General features: G+C 36.8%; 1 protein-coding gene across 1 annotated transcript in view; it reads right to left on the minus strand.

Moving 5' to 3' along the window:
- The window catches only part of LOTGIDRAFT_234217 (hypothetical protein), a gene marked incomplete at its 5' end in the record, with an annotated part of 11,919 nt that extends 11,648 nt beyond the window's left edge, over positions 1-271 (minus strand). Inside the window, one exon of the mRNA XM_009061411.1 lies at positions 248-271. Within this exon, the coding sequence (XP_009059659.1) occupies positions 248-271 (24 nt within the window). The remainder of the gene's footprint in view (positions 1-247) is intronic.
- Between the last annotated feature and the right edge of the window lie 1,179 nt (positions 272-1,450).

Genomic DNA, 1,450 nt, shown 5'->3' on the forward strand with positions numbered 1-1,450 from the left:
AATTTAGAATGACATGCTTCATTGTAGTTGTCTCCCTTCTACCAGAAATCGACCTCGGAAGATCATTCTTGCGCAAATTTCATTCACGTTCCTAACTTGAAAAGTCTAGAACATTTCTAAATGAAATGGACGTTTAATGTCCTCATTTTCCGTGCCTGATTGTTCAGTCGTAAGTTAGTTTGCAATAACCTACAGACCACATAGAAGTTTAGAATAACATGCTTCATTGTAGTTGTCTCCCTTTTACCAGAAATCGACCTCGGAAGAGCATTCTTGCGCAAATTTCATTCACGTTCCAAACTTGAAATGTCTAGAACATTTCAAAATGAAATGGACGTTCAATGTCCTCATTTTCTGTGTCTGATTGTCCAGTCGTAAGTTAGTTTGCAATAATAAGCTACAGACCACCTAAAAGTTTAGAATGACATGCTTCATTGTAGTTGTCTCCCTTGTACCAGAAATCGACCTCGGAAGATCATTCTTGCGCAAATTTCATTCACGTTCCTAACTTGAAAAGTCTAGAACATTTCATAATGAAATGGACGTTCAATGTCCTCATTTTCTGTGTCTGATTGTCCAGTCGTAAGTTAGTTTGCAATAATAAGCTACAGACCACATAGAATTTAGAATGACATGCTTCATTGTAGTTGTCTCCCTTTTACCAGAAATCGACCTCGGAAGATCATTCTTGCGCAAATTTCATTCAGGTTCCTAACTTGAAAAGTATAGAACATTTCATAATGAAATGAACGTTCAATGTCCTCATTTTCTGTGTCTGATTGTCCAGTCGTAGGTTAGTTTGCAATAATAAGCTACAAACCACATAGAATTTAGAATGACATGCTTCATTGTAGTTGTCTCCCTTCTACCAGAAATCGACCTCGGAAGATCATTCTTGCGCAAATTTCATTCACGTTCCTAACTTGAAAAGTCTAGAACATTTCATAATGAAATGGACGTTTAATGTCCTCATTTTCTGTGCCTGATTGTCCAGCCGTAAGTTAGTTTGCAATAATAGGCTACAGACCACCTAAAAGTTTAGAATGACATGCTTCATTGTAGTTGTCTCCCTTTTACCAGAAATCGACCTCGGAAGAGCATTCTTGCGCAAATTTCATTCTTGAAAAGTCTAGAACATTTCATAATGAAATGGACGTTTAATGTCCTCATTTTCTGTGCCTGATTGTCCAGTCGTAAGCTATATAAAGGCAAATGCCAAAATCAAAAGCTACTGTATCGAACTGCTGGAGGTATTATGTAGGCAAATGGAATATTAAGTCTAGAAGGCTTGGACTATTGAATACAAGCAATGCTATGCAGTGTGAAATGAGGAAAATTCTTTTTGATTTCCATGTTGGTCTTCATTTAGGAAATTGTTATGGTCAATTTGTTTGTGTAGATTTTTATTAATGAGCCACTGCTATTGCCCTGGATATATCTGATCAACGAT

This window comes from Lottia gigantea (assembly GCF_000327385.1).
Source record: "Lottia gigantea unplaced genomic scaffold LOTGIsca_48, whole genome shotgun sequence".
NCBI lineage: Eukaryota > Metazoa > Mollusca > Gastropoda > Lottiidae > Lottia > Lottia gigantea.